The sequence below is a fragment of the Pan troglodytes genome, chromosome 4 (assembly GCF_028858775.2).
Source record: "Pan troglodytes isolate AG18354 chromosome 4, NHGRI_mPanTro3-v2.0_pri, whole genome shotgun sequence".
NCBI classification, from domain to species: domain Eukaryota; kingdom Metazoa; phylum Chordata; class Mammalia; order Primates; family Hominidae; genus Pan; species Pan troglodytes.
Genome location: NC_072402.2, coordinates 176,604,291 through 176,623,893, shown reverse-complemented (window position 1 = coordinate 176,623,893; position 19,603 = coordinate 176,604,291). Strand labels below are relative to the sequence as shown.

General features: G+C 51.4%; 1 protein-coding gene across 2 annotated transcripts in view; it reads left to right on the top strand.

Moving 5' to 3' along the window:
- Window positions 1–19,603, top strand: part of ADAMTS2 (ADAM metallopeptidase with thrombospondin type 1 motif 2) — a 235,955-nt gene that overhangs the window by 187,858 nt on the left and 28,494 nt on the right. The window contains exons 7-11 of one of the 2 annotated variants that reach the window (XM_024356867.3): window positions 2,184–2,289; window positions 2,911–3,054; window positions 3,480–3,612; window positions 4,877–4,990; window positions 18,558–18,703. In XM_024356867.3, coding sequence (XP_024212635.1) covers window positions 2,184–2,289; window positions 2,911–3,054; window positions 3,480–3,612; window positions 4,877–4,990; window positions 18,558–18,703 — 643 coding nt within the window. Of the gene's footprint in view, window positions 1–2,183; window positions 2,290–2,910; window positions 3,055–3,479; window positions 3,613–4,876; window positions 4,991–5,922; window positions 6,079–18,557; window positions 18,704–19,603 lie in introns of those variants that run through there. The other variant, XM_054684843.2, reaches the window with a different exon arrangement.

Here is a 19,603-nt window from a genome sequence, read left to right as displayed (position 1 = left end):
AAAAAAAAAAAAAAAAAAAATGAAAGGACAGCCAAGGGTTACCAGATATTTTAAAAAAACCAAAACACAAGAAATCCTTACAGCATGAAAAAGATGGACCAAGATGTAAAACAAAACAAAAAGTTTGAAAACTGACTCTGAGAAAATAGAGATAATTTAGAGACAAGAAAAGCATGTTTTTAAAAGTAGTATTCCCAGAATGTTTGAGAAGATACATCCACAAACCCTAAGAGGTTTCTATGAAGAATTAGAGAACAACAAACCATTTGTATAAAATTATGGATAGGATGGGGGAAGTAAAAAATTCGAAAGGTAGACGGGGCGTGGTGGCTCACGCCTGTAATCCCAGCACTGTGGGAGGCCGAGGCGCACAGATCACGAGGTCAGGAGATGGAGACCATCCTGGCTAACACGGTGAAATCCCATCTCTACTAAAAATACAAAAATTAGCCGGGCGCAGTGGCTCACGCCTGTAATCCCAGCACTTCGGGAGGCCGAGGCAGGCGGATCACGAGATCAGGAGATCGAGACCATCCTGGCTAACACGGTGAAATCCCGTCTCTACTAAAAATACAAAAAATTAGCCAAGTGTGGTGGCGGGCACCTGTAGTCCCAGCTACTCGGGAGGCTGAGGCAGTAGAATGGACTGAACCCAGGAGGCGGAGGTTGCAGTGAGCCGAGATCACACCACTGCACTCCAGCCTGGGCGGCAGAGTGAGACTCCATCTCAAAAAAAAAAAAAAAATCGAAAGCTGAAATAAAAAGTCAAGGGCATCTCCCAGTGGGAGCAAAAGACAAAAAGATTAACATGAGAGAAAAATTAGGAGACAGACCCTCCATCGAGGAGGCACACTCTATCTAATAAGATTCCGGAGAGAGAAAACAGCCACAAAGTAACATAAGAGGGAAGAAAACAAAGAAAAACATAAAGATGCGCTTTCAGATCTCGCAGGCTCCTGTAATGCTGAGTAGGATGAATGGAAAGCCTCCCACAGAGGCAGATGCATCTGCAAGCCTGGCATACAAAGGGCAAAGAGGAGATGGCAACGTTCCACTCCGGCACACAGACTCCACGCTCGTCTCAAAATCTGCAGAGCAAAAAATGCAGATTTTCCTGTTTATTACAACGGGAAAAGACAAGGGTTAGATCACGATGCTTCTATTTTTAGGCGCGTACACCGCCAGCTCACCCGGGGTCCCAGTGGCCCTCCTTCCCTTCTCTGTGGAACGCGTGGCCTCAGGGTCTCTCAGTGGGGCATGGCACGAGTGAGAGCAGGTTGGGGTTCTGAAAGTCAGGGCTCCATGCTTGGCAGGCCTCTAGGAAGACTCCCAGGGGTACCAGCAGAGACCTCGTGTGGCACCCATAGCCCTGTAGGCACTTCCCTGTCTTTCCAAGCCGTCTCCCTCTGCTGAGACAGGAGCTGGGGAAGTGAATAGGTCTCATTATCCATCTTCCTCAGTTTGACGTGGGGTCTCTGCGTCGTGAACTTCTGCCACCCTCCCCCTGGCCCTCGGCTGTCGTAGGCCACTGGCCTCATCTTCTACGGTGGCTCTGACCTCCCAGTCCGCACCAGCCAGCCCCCTGCTGGGATATTCTGCAGGGTAGTGTGGCCCGTCGGCTGAACAGCTTTGCAGCCTTCTGCGGCATTATGGAAACAGGTCTAGCTAGGGTCTCAAGGACCCCAGAGAAACAAGGGGAGACCCAAGAAACACCCCCCAGAGGAGGTGGGCTTGGAGGGTGTGATGCCAGGCAGACGAGGGGCAGGATGCCTCTAGCAGAGAGAGGTGTGGAAGCAGGTGCTGCTCGGGCCACTCAGTGAGGCAGGCAGGGGGCAGAGGCAGGTGGCGTGAAAGAGAACGGCAAGCAGGAAAGTCAGGTGTCAGACAAGCCATAGCAGGTGACATCTGACTAAGCAGAGGGCCCCAGCTGCAGTGTGGCTGTTACAGGCAGAACGGCCACGGGGCTTGTGTGGTGACGGGCTGGGGGCCTGCTGTCAGCCAGATGTCGCAGGCTGTGAGCTGTCTGCTATGGTGTCTTCTGAGCTGTGCCAGCCGGGGGCAGTTGCCTGTGGTAGAGAGGGCATTGGGGCCTTGAGGAGAAGCAGCGCCTGGGAGTTAGGCCAGGCCTCACCTTCCCGGCCAGGCTATGGCAGCATCTGGAGCCGCCTCTTGTCTCCTCCCAGGCTATGCTCCTGTCACCGGCATGTGCCATCCGGTCCGCAGCTGCACCCTGAACCATGAGGACGGCTTCTCCTCAGCGTTTGTGGTGGCCCATGAGACTGGCCACGTGTAAGTGGCCTGGGGAAGGGTGGGGCACAGAGGGGCCACCCTAGGATCCCCAGCCCTGGCTGCCCACTTCTCCTCTGTGCCTTAAGAGGGACACGCCCTGTGTCAAAGCCACTTGGGGTGTGGTCTCCTGTCTTCCCAGCGCTGGGCAGTGCTGGCCCGAGGCCCGCTTTTGCTGAAGGAACCAGTCGAAGGAGGAAGGGCTTGCCTGCAGACTGAGCAGGCGCTCTGGGCCAGCTAGAGCTGGGAACCTTGCCCCATGATCCCATCCAAGCCCCCAGGCAGGGTGGGCTCTACCCCATGTTATAGAGGAGGCTCGGAGGTTTGGAGGGTGGCTCGCCCTGGGTTAGAAACCTGGAGGCAGGGAAGCCACGGTCCCCCCCAGGTGTGCATGCCCCTCCTGGGGACAGGATACCTGGGGGACTGCCCACTGGACACTGTCTCCCCAGAGTGCCTCGGCTTTCAAATTGCAGCAGGTGGATGGTCGGTGCCACCCGGCTCAGAGTGGGCCAAGGTCAGGAGGCCCGTTGGGGAAAGATGGGGCACCCTCCTATCATCAGGGTGGGGTGAGACTGGCGGGCCCGTGCGCCAGTGGGATTCAGCCAGCTGCCTCGCCCCTCGCAGGCTGGGCATGGAGCACGACGGGCAGGGCAACCGCTGCGGCGACGAGGTGCGGCTGGGCAGCATCATGGCGCCCCTGGTGCAGGCCGCCTTCCACCGCTTCCACTGGTCCCGCTGCAGCCAGCAGGAGCTGAGCCGCTACCTGCAGTGAGTACTGCCCATGTGCCCCGCGGGCGACCCCTCAGTCCCTGGGGTCAGCTCTGGGAGGGTGCAAGTCCTCATGCACCAGAGCCAGAGCCCTCCGACCTCAGGTCCTCTAAGCTTGTGTGCGGGGGAGGAGAGAGGGCACACCTGTGAGAGAAGCCTGGTGTCTGGAGGAGAACCCATTGTCAGGGCTCTGTCCTTGAATGGCAAGTGGGCAAGGCGGCTACCCTGGGGTCCGCGCAAGCCAGGTCCTGGTGTCTTACACCAAGGACAAGAGATGCAGCAGGGAAACTGAGGCAGCACAGCCAGGGGCCGGGATGTGCAGGTAGGGCTGCCATGGCAGCTCCAGCAGGGGCCTCAGCTGCCTCCAGGGCTGTGGATGGTCAGCCGCGCTGAAGGCTGCTCGCGGCGCCGTGTGTCCCCCACAGCTCCTATGACTGCCTGTTGGATGACCCCTTCGCCCACGACTGGCCGGCGCTGCCCCAGCTCCCGGGACTGCACTACTCCATGAACGAGCAGTGCCGCTTTGACTTCGGCCTGGGCTACATGATGTGCACGGCGGTGAGTGTGCAGCCCTGCAGCCAGGACCCTCCCAGGTCTGGGGGGAGGCGTGCTGGTGTAGGGGCAGCTCCCGGGACAGTGTGAGGACTGGCCCAGCGTGGGGAGGGCAGAGCGGCCCTCCAGAGTGGCAGCCTGTCCCTCTGCACCCACCACTCCCCACCCCCTAGGCACCCTGAGCCCACCTGGCAAGCCCAGACGTGGTCCTAGGCAGGAAGCACACGGGGGACAGGACTGTGACCAGGGTGTCAGCCAGGGGCAGTGAGAGCCTGCAGAGGTCAGGAGGGCTCCCAAGGAAGAAGGGAGGCCTGCAGGCTAAGCGGAAGGAGAGGGCATTCAGGAAGGGAGGGCCACGGACGCAGAGGCCACGGACGCAGAGGCCATGGACACAGAGGCCACGGACGCAGAGGCCTGGAGGAGAGCGCGGCAGGCATAGCAGCACTCGCTGCTCTCCAGGGCCGAGTGCCAGGGCTGAGCTGTCGAGGAACCGGCCATCGGCATGGAGGCCACACTGTGGGAGCTTCAGTGTCTATGAGCGTCTTAATGCTCGCCTCTGCTGCATGAAGGAAAGAAGCAAAGTAGTCCCATTTTACAGATGAGGAAACAGAGGTCCAGAGAGGCTAGGTAACCTGCCTGAGCCCACAAAGCGAGCAAGTGGTAGAGTCGAGTACCAACGCAGGAGGGCCACCTCCTTCCAAGACTCCCTAAGGAGCACAGTGGACTCGATTCTCATGGCGATGGGGGCTCTGGAAAGGCTTGAGTAGGGGAGGCTCAGGGCCACGTCTGAGTTTCAGCTGATCCCTCAGGGACGTCCTGCAGGAAGTGCTATCAGGACAGGAAGCAGAAAGGCCAGGAAACAGGACTGTGAAGTCCAGGGGAGGCCGAGGCTGCAGAGAGGGCAGGCCTGTGGGGGTGGGGGTAGGGCTTCGCCAGGGTTTAGGAGGGAAATCCATGGCAAAGGGTCAGCAGGTGCCCACCTAGCCTCAGGCTGGCACTTAGGGCCCAGCTGCCCGCCAGGCTCCCTGAGGTGTGCAGCCTCCAAAGACTGGAGGCAGAGAGGCCCAGCCGCATCCAGGGATGCTGCAGCCCCCACACCGTATGGGCAAGGTCCTCACCGCCCCAGAATCACGACACCCACCAGCCTCACAGGCCCATCATGGGCCAGTCCCACTGGGGCATCTCAGGTTCCAGGACCCGGGGGTGGGTGGCATCCCTGGGAGGTCCCTGAGGTGGGAGGGACCTGGCAAGCTATGGTGCTGTCTTCCAGTTCCGGACCTTTGACCCCTGCAAGCAGCTGTGGTGCAGTCACCCTGACAACCCCTACTTTTGCAAGACCAAGAAGGGGCCCCCCTTGGACGGGACTATGTGTGCACCTGGCAAGGTGAGGCAGCATCAAGGGCTCTTCGAGGGCAGCAGGGCAGAGGACAGGAATCTTAGGTGCCCGGGTCACCAGGGACAGGCCCTGAAGTGGGGGTGGGGGCCCTCTCTGGGGACCTCTGCTGCCCTCTCCTTTCCCCCTTCTAATTACCCCTCACACGCTGTACGCCGGAGCTGCCTCCACCCTGTGCTTCTGATGCTGGAGCACACCCGGCATCTGAGAGTTCCTCATGGTGCTTCATGCCCCCCACTCAGGAATCCCCCTCTAAGGAGCAATTTCTGGGGTCCTGGCAGCCTTCGGTCACCCTTGGGCACTGTGGGTCACCTCACCTAGAGGCCAGCATTGGAGTCCTCGGGCCCAGCCTGAGGCTTAGCCTTTCCATCCCCCGGACCTCAGTGTTTGTCCCTTGTTGGGCACACTGTCCTTCGAGGTCCCTTGATGGCTGCCCCAGGCCCACTTCCCACCCTCTGAAGGGCTTCTTACCTGTTGTCCTCCCAGAACTCCAGACCCGATTCTCATTTGCTCAGATGAAATCACACACCCACTCCTCAGCCAGTTACTTGCTAGGGGGCTGGCATATGCAGATGAGCTAAGCCTGGATCCCCACCCAGGAAGGCTCAGCCCCACTGAGACCACCCTGGCCCTGCAGTGGGGGCAGGGAGTGGGGAGTGGACACGGGTGCACATCCCAGCCAGGCCTAGAACACCCCCAGATTGTATGGACCTGTGGCTCCTTGATGGAAGTCTTTGGCTCGGGACTGGGCCAGCTGCCTAATTTTAGTCCCTGGCGGAGCTTCTGAAAGAAACAAATACCCAGGCCCATCCTTGAACACTTTCGTTTGGGGTAGGATCCAATAATTGTTTTTGGTGTTCTTTTTTAAACTATGGTAACAATTCTCACAAAATTCACTATCTGAACCACTTTAAAGTACACAGTTCAGGCCGGGCGCGGTGGCTCATGCCTGTTATCCCAGCACTTTGGGAGGCCAAGGTAGGTGGATCACCTGAGGTCAGAAGTTCAAGACAAGTCTGGTTAACATGGCAAAATCCCGTCTCTACTAAAAATACAAAAATTAGCTGGGCGCAGTCGTGGGTGCCTGTAATCCCAGCTACTCCGGAGGCTGAGGCATGAAAATCGTTTGAGCCCAGGGGGCGGAGGTTGCGGTGAGCCGAGATCGCGTCGCTGCACTCCAGTCTGGATCACACAGCAAGACCCTGTCTCAAAAAATAAAAATAAAAGTGAAGTGCACCATTCGGTGGCATTTAGTACATTCGCGATATTGGGCAACCATCGCCACTACCTGGTCCCGGAGCTTTTCATCCCTGCAAAAAGGAAGCGTCATTTATCAGTCACCCCTCCCTTCCCTCCTCGCCCCATCCCCTGGCTAGCACCAACCTGCTTTCTGTCTCTATAGAGTTGCCTATTCCGGAATTTCATATAAGTGGAATCATATATATGTGGCCTTTTGTGTCTGACTCACTTCATTCAGCAGAATGTTTCCAAGGGTCATCCTGTGTGGCATCTATCCACATTCCATTCCTCTCGATCGCTGAATAACCTCCCGTCGTGGGGATGTGCCACATTTGGTGTATCCGTTTCTCCACGGAGGGACATTTGGTTGGTTTCCACCTTTTGGCCGTCGTGAGTCATGCCACTGTGAACATTTGTGTATAAGGTTTTGTTCGAAGACCTGGGAATTGGTGTTTTTAAGATGTGCCCAGACTTAATGAAGGGTTAGAAGTCCGAAGTGAGTTGTTGTTGGTAAGTCACTGGGGCCCAGTGAGGCCAGAACCACCCAGCTATTCCCCTTCCCACAGGCCCTCAGCGGAAGGAGCGGGGCAGAACATCTGCCGTGGCCCCAGGGGGAGCTTGGGAAAAGCTGAGTTGGAGAACAAGGCCAGCTAAGCATGGCTCCCCGCCCGCCGCACCCACCCCAGGCAGGGAGGAGGCAGAGGGAATGGGAGGCAGGCCCTGCACAGGCACGCTGGCTCAGGGAGCAGGAGCAGGAGCAGGAACAGGAGCTGGTGGGGCCCCCATATGTGTGTGTGTGGCTGGCCTGCACCCCAGCTAATTGCCCCCTGCTTCTCCTGCAAGGTAGAAGTGGGGCAGAGGGAGGTCTGGTAAGGACAGTGAGCAGATGCAACCAAAGTGTCCTCTCACAGAGACCACCGACCTGCCCGCAGCCCTTCACTCATTTTGGTGGTAGGATCCTCTGCATTTAGCCCAGTAAGTGAAATTGCCTTTTATGTGTTAAAGATAGTTGTGCTGACTGAGGGGCAGAGCTGGGGCTCTGCTCAGCCTCCCCTGGTTCCCGAGGAGCACAGGTTGAAGCTGACCTAGATCAGGAATCGGTGTGGGGATGTTAGGGGAACGTGGAAGACGGGCTCCTCCCGGGCTGCTGTCAGAATCCCTGAATGTGGGTCTGTATGTTTCCCTGTCCTGTGCATCACTGTTCTCTCACACTGTGATTTTACATCTGGAAAGCAATCATCTTCTCTCCCACCCTTTCCTGCAAGGACCCTGAGTGGTCATGCCCAGCTTCCATTTCCAGGTTAGGTACCGTCTTGCCCAGTTGGGACAGGAGGATCACTGCGTGGCTCCTTCCATCCTCCTGGCTCCTGGTTCCTGCGGCCACCAGTGACTTAGAGTCTGCCCCGGCCGCAGCCTTCCGCGGTGCCAGGACGGCTCACACTCCATCTTCCTCAGCTTCGGCTGCTCTAACAGAAATACCGCAGACTGGGTGGCTTACACAACAGAGCCTTGTTCTTCGCAGTCCTGGAGGCTGGGAAGCCCAAGGTCAGGGTGCCAGCAAGGTTGGCTTCTGGGAGGACCCTCTTCCTGGCTTGCCATCTTCCTGTGGTCTCCTCACATGGCAGGGAGAGAGGGCATCTCTCTCAGGTCTCTTCTCATGAGGACATCAGTCCCACTCATGAGGGCCATCACCTAACACTTCCCGAAGGCCCCCACACTGGGGGTTAGGGCTTCACCATATGAATTTGAGGGGACACACGCACTCAGGCCACAGCACTGCCTTACCTGGGCCCCTCCTCGCCTGCAACCCCACCTGCGCCACTGGCTGAGGGGAACGCCAGCCAGCATTTCTCTGGGTTGTTCCCCTCCCCTCCATGCTCGAGTGAGGGGAACTTTGGGGGCAAGAGATGAGGTAACGGTGCCCAGGAAAGAGATGGCTAGGACCCCCCAGGGGCCGGGAGCCAGGCCTGCCTGACCCCAGCCAGTTCCTGTTGGCCCAGCCTGATGGGAGGAGCCCTTGACCGCCTGCCCACAGTACCCCCCTCCGTCTGGGAGGGAGAATCCAGAGTGGTGGCCTCTGCAGTCCCCACGTGGCTCAGACTGCCACAAAGGCAGGCCTGGGAGGGTTTTAGCAAGGCATGAGAATGAGGGGCCTTTGCTAGGAAGGAAGGGGAGATGTGGGCACAGGTGGGCGCTAGGCGGGGCTTGCCCGAGCGAGGAGGACCAGGAAGGAAGCACGGGAGGGGAGCAGCTCAGGCATGGACACAGGAGCACGGCTCCCCAGAAATGACCTCAGACACAGAGACCTGGTGGCAGGAATTCCAGGGCGCACTTTCAGGGCCAGCACCGTGGGGAGAGTGAGGCACTGCACAGGGATGCGACCTCAGCAGAGGGCTCGGCCAGCGCCACGTGCAGCTCTGGAGCCTTTCAGAGTTGGCCCAACTGAAGCAACGTTTGAACCGCAACCCTGACCAGTCACTGGCTATGGCTGTCCCCGGGAAAGGGGACTGTTCCTGGGGGCTGTTCCTGGAGAAGAACTCAGCTGTGAGCCATGAGCAGCCCACATGCTCCACAGCTTGAGGAATAAACGACTTGGTCCTGAAGAGGGACCTGGGTGGCACAGCACAGGGTCTGCTGCGCCAGGCGTGTGCTGAGGAGATGGAGACGTGCACAGGGGCAGGGAGGGAAGAGCGTGGGGTCTGTTTAGAGCTGTCAGCGCTGCAGTGCTGCTGTGCTGGGGGAAGGTGACCCTGAGGCGTAAGTAGAGGCCAGTCGTACCGAGTCTTTGAGGCCAGCCACAGGGCTTGTCCTGCTGCGAGTGGGGAGCCATGGAGGGGCTTTGGGAGGGAAGCAGAAGTCGATTTACCATGAAGCTCATGATGCTTACGCTTTGGGGTCCCTTGCTCACAGGAGCCCCTTCCAAGGCCCTGGGAGAGGCCAAGCCATGTGTTCACATGGTCACATTTTTGTAAATTTTGCAAAAATAAGATATTTTAACCATACTTGATTAACAGCACTTCTCTTTTCATTCCTGCTTCTCATTGATACACTTCTCCCGTGGGTGCCACTGATATACTTCCCGTCCCGTGGGTGCCACTGATACACTTCCCCTCCTGTGGGTGCCATTAGAATGGCCTTGGGCATTTTGCTGCTTTGGCTACAGAGAAAATGGATTGAGGGCATTTTTTTTGGCTTATTGCCATGATTCTGTCTTTTACAAGTAGAGTTAAATGATTGTGTCTGCCCAGGTGTAATAGTAGCTTCCAGAAATACTCGCCACACCGCTGTGCCAACTCATCTAGGGTCATTGCAGAATATGGGCTGTGTGCTGGCCATTTCCCTCAGATCTTTGCAGAAAAAGGTGCCTCCGCGGTACCGGAGGTTGTCACTACTTCTATACGGGCAGTATTTTGTTTGATTTTTAGGTTTGTTTTATAGATGGAGTACTTTAAACACAGATCCAACATGGATATTTCTTTAGAAAGGCCAAGTGTAACAAGATGGTCTGCTTGTTCAAAAGCTGGCTTAGGCCAGGTGTGATGGCTCGCACCTGTAATCCCGACACTTTGGGAGGCCGAGGTGGGCGGATTACTTGAGATCAGGAGTTCGAGAGCAGCCTGGCCAACATGGTGAAACCCCATCTCTACTAAAAATACAAAAATTAGCCAGGCATGATGGCGCATGCCTATAGTCCTAGCTACTGGGGAGGCTGAGGCAGGAGAATCACTTGAACCCAGGAGGTGGAGCTTGCAGTGAGTCAAGATCATGCCACTGCACTCCAGCCTGGACGACAGAGTGAGACTCCATCTCAAAACAATAAATAAAATAAATAAAACATAAATAAATAAAAGTTAGCCTAGCCTCACAACATATGGATGACAATAAATGAAGGGCTCTAAAAAATTTCAAAGACAGAAGAGAAACCGCAATGAAAGCGAGATGCAGAAATGTTGGTTACGTCTGAAGGCGCTGTTTTCACTTCCGTTTTGAAAGTGGCTTGGGAATGTTTCCATAAAATAAGGAAGAAATGACAGACTGTGATTTGGATATATGTATCAAATATACCTTTTATCATTTTCTAATTTATTTATTAGAAAGGAAAGAAAATTCAGATAAAAATTAATGGGATATGAAACTAAAGTAGTAGAAAAGGAGCAAGGAAAGAAAAAAAATAATAACTCTGACTTCAAAAAGCTCATTGTCACCAAAAAAGAAAGGTTTTATATCAAACCAAAAGCAGTTGCTCATTAGGAGGAAGAGACACATATCAAAGAAGTTAACAGGCCTTGGAGCGTTTGACAGTCTCATTAACGAAGAGGAGTGAATCTGATGAACACATAGGAAAATGGTTCAGACATCTTTCTGATTTGCCATGAAATGTTGACAACATCAAAGACACCAGGGAGCTGCGAACGCTGCCACTGCAGTCAGGGCGTCCACGGCAACTGCTACTGAGCATTGCTCATCCAAAGAGTGTCTTAAAGTCAAGCTCCCACAGAGAAAACTTGAAATGCCCTGAAAACCACATCAAGGACGGAAACCAGAGAGCACCTCCTCCAAATGTCATCATCCTACATGTTCAGATGGCGTCACCCCTAACTTCTTTAAAGTACTGATCATTTTTTAAAAAGAAAGAATTTCCCTCAATATGCCAGGGCCAAGTGCTGGCCAACTCCATCTGCTGCCTGTTTGGTTGGTATTGGTTTTTTTCCCTAACAGCTTTAATAAGGTGAGATCTATATTTAAATTCACTTTTTAAAGTGTACAGGCTGGGTGCAGTGGCTCATGCCTGTAATCCCAGCAGTTTGGGAGGCTGAGGCAGGAGGATCACCTGAGGTCAGGAGTTCGAGACCAGCCTGGCCAACATGGTGAAACCCTGTCTCTACTAAAAATACAAAAAAATTAGCTGGGCCTTGTGGTGGGCACCTATAATCCCAACTACTCAGGAGGCTGAAGCAGGAGAATCACTTGAACCCGGGAAGCAGAGGTTGCGGTGAGCCGAGATCTCGCCACTTCGCTCCAGCCTGGGCAACAAGAGTGAAACTTCGTCTCAAAAATAAATAAATAAGTAAAACAGAGTGTACAATTCAGTGATTTTCAGTGTATTCATAGAGTTTTACAGCCATCACAACAAACAAGCGTTGGAACATTTTTGTCACTCTGAAAAGTTCCAAACCCTTTAGTAGTCACCCCAATCCATCCTACTCTCGCCCAGCTCCAGATAGCCACTCGTAGCAACTCATCCTCTTGCTGTCTTTATAGATTTTCCAATTCTGGACATTTCATATCAATGGAATCATACGACATGGGACATTTTGCGCCTGGCGTCTTTCACTTGGCATAATGTTCACAGGGCTCATCCCTGTTGTAGTGTGCAGCAGCCCTGCATTCCTTCCTGTTGCTGAATAATAATCCACTGTGTGGGTATTCATCATTTATTAGTTGATGGACATTTGGGTTGTTTCCACCTTTCGGTAATGATGGGAAATACCGCACAAACATTCGTGTACAAAGTATTGCGTGCATGTGTCGTTTTTCTTGGAGGTACACCTAGAAATGGAATCACTGGATTTTATGGTAACTCCATGTTTGACATTTTGAGGAACTGCCAGTTTCCCAAAGCAGCCTGTTTTACATTCCAACTGGCAATGATGCTTCAGATTTCTCCATATCCTCCCCAAAACTTGTTATTTTATTTGTTATACCAATCCTAGTGCATGTGAAGTGATATATCTCATTGGGGTTTTAATTTGTATTTCCCTAGTGACCTATGATGACCGTCTTTTCATGTGCTTAATGGCAATTTGTATATATTTTTTGTATAAATGTCTATTTAGATCCTTTGCTTATTTTTTCATGCAGTTATTTATATTTTTATTATTGAATCCTAAGAGTTTTTTATTTATTCCTGATACAAGTCTGTTATCACACTCACCAGTGTAAGTGGTCTGCAAATATTTCCTCCCATTCTGTGGGTTGTCTTTTCACTTTCGTGATGGCATCATTGAGGTGCAAAAGTGTTTAATTTTGATGAAGTCTAATTTATCTATTTTTAATTTTATCACTTGTGCTTTTGGTGTTGTAGTTGAGAAACCATTACTTAGGTCAAGAAGATTTACTCCTATGTTTTATTCTCAGAGTTTCAGCTCTTATATTGACATCTGTGATCCATTTTTGAGTTAATTTTTGTGTAAGTGTGAGGAAGATGTCCAACGTCATTCTTTTGCATGTGAATATCCAGTTGTCTCAGAACCATTCGTTGAAGAGACTATTCCTTTTCCATTGAATTGTCAAAGTTTAACTTATCAAATGTAAAGGTTTAGTTCTAGGCTTTTGTTCTATTCCGTCGGTATATTTGTCTGTCCTTATGCCAGGGATACACTGTCTTGATTACTGTAGTTTAATAGTAAGCTTCGAAATGGTGAAGTGTCTTCCCACTTTGCTCTTTTTTCAATATTATTTTGGCTATTCTACATCCTGTGACTTTCCATATGAATTTTAGGAGCAGCTTCTCAATTTTGCAAAATTCTAGTCTGCATTTTGATAGGAATTATGTTGAACCTGTATATCAGTGTGAAAGTATTTCCATTTTAACACTGATCAATGAACATTGAGATGTCTTTCCATTTACTTAGAACTTTAGCTTCCTTCAATGATGTATTGTAATTTTTAGTGGACACGTTTTGCATTTCTTTTGTTCAATTTATTACTAAGGTTCTTTTCCTCTTTTTGGTGCTATTGTAAATGGAGTTATTTTCTTAATTTCATTTTTAAATCATTTATTACTAGTTTATAGAAATGCAATTTATTTTTTTGTATATTGGTCTTGTTTCCTGAAACCTCAGTTAATTTGTTTGTTAGCTTTAAGTTTTGTAGGGGATTCTTTAGGATTTTCTATACAGAAGATCATTTTGTCTGAAAATAAAGATAATATACTGTTTTAACTGCCATTTTGAAAGTGGTTCCAGAATGTTTTGATAAAATAAGGGAGAAATGACAGACTCTGATTGGAATATATGTATAAAAAGTACCTTCTTTTATTATTTTCAAATATATTTGTTAAAGGAAAGAAAATTCAGATAAAAATTAATGGTATATGAAACTAAAGTAATAAAAAATGGGCGATGAAATCAAGAAAAATAACTGACTTCAAAAAGCTCATTGTCACACACACACAAAAATCTATTCCGTTGCTTTTCGTGTGCTTAATGGCTATTTGTCCTCACGTCAGAAGGGACTAAAGGGCAAAAAGGGGCCTCGCTAGCTCCCTCTGGCGCTTTTATAAGGCCCCTAATCCCATCCAGGATGACCTCATGGCCTAAGGATCTCCTTAAGGCCCCACCTCTTAAAACTGTCTATGTTCAAGTTCACTGATTGCATCTGCTGCCAGCTCAAATCTACCACTGAGCCAGCTAATTAATTTATCTTTTAAGTTTTTGTACCATTCAACTCCAGAATTTCTATTTAGTTCTTCTTCTTTTTTTTTTTTTTCAAGACAGAGTCTCTGTTACCCAGCCTGGAGTGCAGTGGCGCGATCTCAGCTCACTGCAACCTCCACCTCCCAGGTTCAAGAGATTCTCCTGTCTCAGCCTCCGAGTAGCTGGGAATCACAGGATGTACCACCATGCCTGGCTAATTTTTGTATTTTTAATAGAGACAGGGTTTCACCATGTTGGCCAGGCTGGTCTAGAACTCCTGACCTCAGGTGATCTGCCCACCTCGGCCTCCCAAAGTGCTGGGATTACAGGTGTGAGCCATTGCACTCAGCCTCTATTCAGTTCTTTTTATAATTTCTATCTCTTTACTGAGATTCTCCATTTGGTGACACGTCATTCCTGTACTCTCCTTTAGTTCTTTAGACATGATTTCCTTTTGTTCTTTAAACACATTACTTATAGCTGCTTTGAAATCTTTGTCTGCTGAGTCAGACATCTGGGCCTCCTCAGTGGTAGTTTCTGTCACCTGCTTAATTTCCTGTGTATGGGTCACACTTTCCTGTTTCTTTGCATGGCTCAGAAAGTTTCCTTGAAAACTGGAAACTTTAGATAATACATTGAAGAAACTGTGGATAATGATCGCCTGGGCCTTGTTGCTACTGTTTGCTTGTTGATTTTAGTGCCCTGGTCCTGCTGTTTCAATGAAGCTTATGTCCCCTGCAGTGTGCAGCCACTGATATTGCTCCCCAGAGGTCACAGCCTTGGTCATATGCAGTCACCCTGACTGCACCCCTGCCCCCAATGCCCTGGGGTAGTGGCATTAGCCAGGCTCTCTTTGACTATCTCTTTCCCAGATCTTTCCATTAAGCTTCTGGTCATTCTGCCTGTATTGCTATCACACCCAACTGTTAGCCTTCACTAACTGCTAGCTGCTACTAACTGCTAGTGCGATTGATTGCTGTATTGTTTTTGACACTGTCCTGGGGTATATAGCTTGCTCTACAATATGACCTCATTAAATTCTAGACCTTTCACAGGGGCAGGGTGTTGCCAGTATCTGAGGTGTATTGAGACCTTCAGGAGGGCTCTTAGCTGTCTTTGTCCCTGGTTGTGTCTGTTTAACTTCTACAGGTTGAGCATCCTTAATCTGAAAATCTGAAATCCGAAACACTTCTGGTTCCAAACGCTTCTGGTTCCGAGCATCTCAGATAAGGGACACTCAACCTGTAGCTGGTTTAACATTTTGTTGTTGCTATTAGGACCATTGGCCTCCTCTTAATTGCTCACGGCTAAGACCCTTGTTGCTTTTGACAGCGCCCTTAGACATGAACATCCTCCATGCTCTGTTTCAGATCAAAGTCAGTCCCCTTAGGGAGAGCTGTGAAGCCTTCTGTTCTGACTCCCCCTCTGGGCAGGCCCCTGCACCACTGAGCCAGAGCTAGGAGCAGGGTCAGTGGCCTGCTTCTCCCAGAGTGACATTCCTGGCCTACAGACTGCTCACTAGATGGGAATGGTAGCCACTAGTCTTCTGGGCTTGCCCCTTTCAACATGGAACCTCTACCCTACAAGCAATCTGGGGAGGGGCTATCAGGTCCACCATTCTTGGCCTGGTGTACCTGGAGCAGAGCTTGTGCCCTATGAGTGGGGCCTGGGTGGGGGAAGGGGGCCCCAGGCCTCTTGGCCATCCCACCAGAGAGAGACTCTGCAACAGAGTTGAGAGGGATGACACCAGTGGCCTGGGTTTCTCAGTATGAAACTGTAGCCTCAGACCGGGAGCTTGGAGTAGAGGCAGCCCCGTCTTCTTGGCAGTAAAGCTTCTGTCACACTGAGCTAGGGCAGGAATAGGGGAGGGCTGTGGCTCCAATGCCATAGACTTTTGCTTTTCTTACCAAGATTTAATAGATTTTCTTGAAAAAAAAAATGCTTCTTCATTTGTTGTTTAGACCTTAGGACAATTTCCAGAGACTTTAAATGGCTGCTTTTTAAAAACTAATTTTCATCAGTTACTGGGGAGAGGGTTCACCAACCTCCTTACACTTCCATTCAAAGTTTCTGTTTGCTGCCTGTTTTTCTAAATAAAGTTTTATTGGAACACAGCCATGTCCATTCATTTATAGGTTGTCTATAGCTGCTTTCAAGCTCTGATGGCAGAATTGATTAATTGCAACAGAGATTATATAGCCTGCAAAGTCTACAATAGTTACTCTCTGGCCCTTTTACAGAAAGAATTTGCTGAGGAATGGTTTGCTGAGAAGAGTTTGCCAAGGAATGGCTGCGTTCTCTTTCTGTTCTCTTTGTGGAAACAGTGCTACAAAATTAGGTCATACAAAGAAGGGTTAAAGAGTATGCAGTTGGCCAGGCGCGGTGGCTCACGCCTGTAATCCTAGCACTTTGGGAGGCTGAGGCAGGTGGATCACCTGAGGTCAGGAGTTCGATACCAGCCTGGCCAACATGGCGAAACCCTGTGTCTACTAAAAAAAAAAAAAAAAAATGCAAAAATTAGCTGGGGGTGGTGGTGGACACCTGTAATCCCAGCTACTCGGGAGGCTGAGGCAAGAGAATCGCTTGAACCCAGGAGGCGGAGGTTGCAGTGAGCCAAGATCGTCACTGCACTCCAACCTGGGGGGACAGAGTGAGACTCTGTCTCAAAAAAAAAAAAAAAGAGCATGCAGTCGGAACTGAAGGAAAAGTTCTGTCAGTCAATGTATTAGAAGTCCTTGTTCTCTGTTTTTTGGTTGTTTGGTCATTGTCAGTTTTAAAACGTTTTTGTGTGATGTATTTTCTCATTTCAAGTCAATAACCCATTTTGCACCTAATTTAATTCTTTAATTTTGCAACCTTCTTCTTAAAGTGGGTCCCCTAAACTGTAGACGCTTCCTCCCCCTACAGGAATGAGAGCACTGTGATCAGATTAAGATGTGGAATCGTTTTTCCTACATGCCAGCATTGGGCTTTATTCCTGGTTTCCACCCTGTCGGCATATTACGCCAGCATTGGGCTTTATTCCTGGTTTCTACCCTGTCGGCATATTACGCCAGCATTGGGCTTTATTCCTGGTTTCTAACCTGTCGGCATATTACGCCAGCATTGGGCTTTATTCCTGGTTTCTACCCTGTCGGCATATTACGCCAGCATTGGGCTTTATTCCTGGTTTCTACCCTGTCGGCATATTACGCCAGCATTGGGCTTTATTCCTGGTTTTCACCATGTCGGCATATTACGCCAGCATTGGGCTTTATTCCTGGTTTCTACCCTGTCGGCATATTACGCCAGCGTTGGGCTTTATTCCTGGTTTTCACCATGTCGGCATATTACGCCAGCATTGGGCTTTATTCCTGGTTTCTACCATGTCGGCATATTACGCCAGCGTTGGGCTTTATTCCTGGTTTCCACCCTGTCGGCATATTACGCCAGCGTTGGGCTTTATTCCTGGTTTCCACCCTGTCGGCATATTACGCCAGCATTGGGCTTTATTCCTGGTTTCTACCCTGTCGGCATATTACGCCAGCATTGGGCTTTATTCCTGGTTTCTACCCTGTCGGCATATTACGCCAGCATTGGGCTTTATTCCTGGTTTCTACCCTGTCGGCATATTACGCCAGCATTGGGCTTTATTCCTGGTTTCTACCCTGTCGGCATATTACGCCAGCATTGGGCTTTATTCCTGGTTTTCACCATGTCGGCATATTACGCCAGCATTGGGCTTTATTCCTGGTTTCTACCCTGTCGGCATATTACGCCAGCATTGGGCTTTATTCCTGGTTTCTACCCTGTCGGCATATTACGCCAGCATTGGGCTTTATTCCTGGTTTTCACCATGTCGGCATATTACGCCAGCATTGGGCTTTATTCCTGGTTTCTACCCTGTCGGCATATTACGCCAGCATTGGGCTTTATTCCTGGTTTCTACCATGTCAGCATATTACGCCAGCATTGGGCTTTATTCCTGGTTTCTACCCTGTCGGCATATTACGCCAGCATTGGGCTTTATTCCTGGTTTCTACCATGTCGGCATATTACGCCAGCATTGGGCTTTATTCCTGGTTTCCACCATGTCGGCATATTACGCCAGCATTGGGCTTTGTTCCTGGTTTTCACCATGTCGGCATATTACGCCAGCATTGGGCTTTGTTCCTGGTTTCTACCATGTCGGCATATTACGCCAGCATTGGGCTTTATTCCTGGTTTCTACCCTGTCGGCATATTACGCCAGCATTGGGCTTTATTCCTGGTTTCTACCATGTCGGCATATTACGCCAGCATTGGGCTTTATTCCTGGTTTCCACCATGTCGGCATATTACGCCAGCATTGGGCTTTGTTCCTGGTTTTCACCATGTCGGCATATTACGCCAGCATTGGGCTTTGTTCCTGGTTTCTACCATGTCGGCATATTACGCCAGCATTGGGCTTTATTCCTGGTTTCTACCGTGTCGGCATATTACTTGTCCCTTTTTTCTATAGTATTTCCTCTAAATTACCTTTTTTGCTTAAATAAACCTTGTATGTCTTGCAGTCGCTGGCCTGATAGGCCAGTGGTATCTTTATAAATGGGCTGTGTGTGGGCACCCAAGAGGCATCTATCCTGGCAGCGTCATGTGGTGCAGCTTCCAGCTGAGGGGACACAGAGCTGCTAGAAGGCAGGAGGGTGGGTCAGCAAGCGGGAGGCAGGGCAGGCCAGCCCCTCACTGTGCCTCTTATTGCCTCTGGCCGATGAGGCCTGTCTTCCGGGGGCTCTGAGCATCTAGGGGCGAGGAGGGTGAGCTCCCCCTGTGCCCCAGAGCGGGGCCAGGACATGTCCCAGACACTGCAGGCTGCAGAGCGCAGGACTGTCCCCACGGCCCGGTGTGAGGGTGAGTGGAGGGACTGGCTTCCTGTGTTTCAGCATTGTTTTAAAGGACACTGCATCTGGCTGACGCCTGACATCCTCAAACGGGACGGCAGCTGGGGCGCTTGGAGTCCGTTTGGCTCCTGCTCACGTACCTGTGGCACGGGCGTGAAGTTCAGGACCCGCCAGTGCGACAACCCACAGTGAGTTGGCCCCATGTCCCCCTGGCCTTCCTGAGTGGCAGCTGAGGGTCCAGGAGACCCTCTCCAGCCAGCCCTGTCCTGGAGGGCCCTGTGGCTGCACACCAGTTCTGGAGAGGTGCAGGGCAGGCTGCCCCGCCTGCCTCACCCTACCTGGGAGGGGGTGACGGCTCAGGGGATGCTTAGCTCTGCCTCTTACCCCTTCCCCTGGCCGGGGCCCACAGCCCACCTGCCTGCAGCCCACTCTAGACAGATTTACTCTGTCTCTCTTGGCCACGGGCATGGAGGAGAGGAGGTAGGACCGAGCTGGGGAAATGAGGGTAAGCGGGGGGTGGTCTCTCAGCCCCCCGGATGCCAGCACCTGGGCAGCTGTTTGCAGCCAGGTGAGGGCAGGGTCGGGACTTGTCATCAGTGTCTGGCTACCCAGGGGAGGGACAACCTGTAGAGCCGGCCCATGCCAGCTGCATCCCCATGCTCAGCTATACCTCAGCCCCACCCGCCACGCAGGCCCCATGCCCTGTGCTGTCCTCCTGCCCCTTCTCATTCCTCCCACTTCACCCCCACACACCCCGTAAATATCTCCCGGGCCCGTGCTCCCTCCTCAGCCCGCAGCCACTTTCTCATCCACACCCTCCTCTCCCTCCTCCACTGCCTGTCTCCTCCTGCCTGAACGCTCACCCTGGCCTCACCCAGGGAGTGTCCCGGGGGGGCTGGCATGGAGGGAGAACCCTCCACAAACATCAGCGTTACCCCCGTCTCCCACCTGCGCAGCGGGCCCTTACGCCGCAGGCCCCGCAGCTGCTTAGACACACAGAGCTTCGGTCTTTCCTTTTTGGCCTGTCTGGTATTTTAAAGATTTTGATTTGCCTGAAAATATTGACAATCTGTAATTTCACATTAGAA